At 46.6% G+C, this 2,500-nt stretch overlaps 1 protein-coding gene across 1 annotated transcript in view; it reads left to right on the top strand.

Moving 5' to 3' along the window:
- Window positions 1-70: 70 nt before the first annotated feature.
- LOC138860198 (intraflagellar transport protein 25 homolog) overlaps window positions 71-2,500 on the top strand; it is a gene marked incomplete at its 5' end in the record, with an annotated part of 11,105 nt that continues 8,675 nt past the window's right edge. The window contains 2 exon segments of the mRNA XM_070117372.1: window positions 71-181; window positions 1,635-1,741. Coding sequence (XP_069973473.1) covers window positions 111-181; window positions 1,635-1,741 — 178 coding nt within the window.

Below are 2,500 nucleotides of genomic sequence, written 5' to 3'. Positions count from 1 at the left end.
CTAAAAAATCAATATTTCTTTCATTTATTTATCCTACCTCTTTCTCTCCTTTGACCTCGCTTGACCCCAGGTACTGCGGCTGTTCCTCTGGGAGCACAGACGAGGTCACGATGGTGGAAGCCAAGGTCATCTACGCCACGAGCCATGACCCCAACTTCCCTCCCGGAGCAATGATGGATGGGTCAGTCGCTCTTGTTTAAATGTATTTTTGCTTGATTGTTTATTTTTGACTTATTTTTGTTTGATTTTTTTTTTTTTTTGTTTTTTTTTTTTTTTTTAATCTTTATTTGATTGTTTCCCCTCCTTTTTTCCAACTTCCTACCACTTCCCTCTTTCTTCCCTCACTCCCTCTTTCCCCTTCTCCCTTTTCTCCCCTCCTTCCCTCCCCCCTTTTCCCTTTCTCCTCCCCCTTCCCCCTTTTCCTTCCACTCCTCCTCCCGTTTCCTCCCTCCCCATTCCCCCTTTCCTCCCTTCCTCCCTCCTCCCCTCTCCCCTTTGCTTCCCCCCTCCCTCCCTCCCTCCTCCCCTTCCCCCCCTTCCTTCCTCACTCCCTCCCGCCCTCCCTCCCTCCCCATTCCCCCTTTCCTCCCTCCCACCCTCCTCCCCTTCCCCGCCTTCCTTCCTCACTCCCTCCCTCCCTCCCCTTTTCCCGCCTTCCTCCCTCCCTCCCTCCCTCCCTCCCTCCCCCCATTCCCCCTTTTCCTCCCTCCCACCCTCCTTTCCCCTTCCCCCGCCTTCCCTTCCTCCCTCCCTCCCTCCCACTCCACTCCCTCCCTCCCTTCCTCCCTCCCTCCACTCCCTCCCTCCCTCCCTCCCCATTTCCCCATTTCCCCATTCCCCCATTCCCCCTTTCCTCCCTCCTCCCCTTCCCCGCTTCCTCCCTCCCCCCCTTGTTCTCAGCTTGTTCAATAAGACCATATGTGTCTCTTCCTCTCTTTCTCTCAATATTTCATGACTAAACACTAGACTTTTCCTTAAAAGTATATTGATCGGGAGCTGTCCGTCATGCGCCTGTGTCATGCGCCTGTGTCATGCGTCTGTGTCATGCACATGCGCAGATCTTTGATGTTCGTTTTTCACTTTGTTTTTTTAGAATGAGATCTTGTTTTTTCTCCTATTTTCAGGGAATGTGAATCGGTTTATGTTTTGTGTGAGTGTTGTATGTGTAGATAGACTATAAATAGACAGATAAATAGGCAGATGGACAGACGGATTGATGGATAAATCGATACATGGACAGATATCTATAAATATATACATATAGATCCACACATACACACGTGTGTGTGTGTGTGTGTGTGTTTGATATAATGTGTATATTTGTATGCATATAAGTAGATAGATCTATAGACAGATAGATATAGAAATAGACAGAGAGAAGAGAAAAGAAAAGAAGAGAGGAGAAGAAAGGAGAGGAGAAGAGAAGAGAGAAGAGAAAAGAAGAGAAGAGAAGAGAGGAGAAGAGAGGAGAGGAGAAGAGAGGAGAGAAGAGAAAAGAAAAGATGAGAAGAGAAGAGAGAAGGGAAAAGAAGAGACGAGAAGAGAGAGAGAGACAGACAGACAGACAGAGAGACAGAGATATTGCCTTAATTTCTCTCTATACAAATATCCAGCCAACCTTCCTTTCCTTCTAGGCGCCACGACACCTTCTGGGCAACTGGGGGGCTGTTTCCTCAAGTGTTCGTCGTCACGCTACCTAATGTGACCTCGGTTGAAAGCGTGACCTTCACAGCCTATAACAGTGAGTAGAGCAGGCTGCTACCGATAGCGGTGGTAGTCTTTGCTATTGTTAGCGGTTTGTGTTAGCTGGGGATAGTAATTGGATTTCGCAGTTCATAAGATTGAGGAAGGAAGTGCAAAATTTAGCTGTAGTGTACTTGTTATTCTTAGCGTTTTGTGCTAGCTCACGGGTATGACCTTAACAGCTCTTAACTGTTACCAGAGCGCTAGAGTTAGCAGTAGTACACTTGCTCTTCTTAGCGTTTTGTGCTAGCTCACGGGTATGACCTTAACAGCTTTTAACTCTTACCAGAGCGCTAGAGTTAGCAAGAGTACCCTTGCTATTCTTAGCGTTTTGTGCTAGATCATGGATATGACTTTAACAGCTCTTAACTGTTACCAGAGCGCTAGAGTTAGCAGTAGTACACTTGCTCTTCTTAGCGTTTTGTGCTAGCTCACGGATATGACCTTAACAGCTTTTAACTCTTACCAGAGCGCTAGAGTTAGCAAGAGTACACTTGCTATTCTTAGCGTTTTGTGCTAGATCATGGATATGACTTTAACAGCTATTAACTGTTACCAGAGCGCTAGAGTTAGCAGTAGTACACTTGCTCTTCTTAGCGTTTTGTGCTAGCTCACGGATATGACTTTAACAGTTACCAGAGCGCTAGAGTTAGCAGTAGTACCCTTGCTATTCTTAGCGTTTTGTGCTAGATCAGGGATATGACCTTACCAACTTATAGCAGTAAGTAAAGCAGTGCGCCAAAGTTAGCGGGGATAT

Source organism: Penaeus vannamei, chromosome 40, assembly GCF_042767895.1.
Source record: "Penaeus vannamei isolate JL-2024 chromosome 40, ASM4276789v1, whole genome shotgun sequence".
In the NCBI taxonomy this organism is placed as follows: Eukaryota; Metazoa; Arthropoda; class Malacostraca; order Decapoda; family Penaeidae; genus Penaeus; species Penaeus vannamei.
The sequence above is the reverse complement of the archived record's forward strand: the minus strand, read 5'-3'. Positions and strand labels throughout refer to the sequence as shown.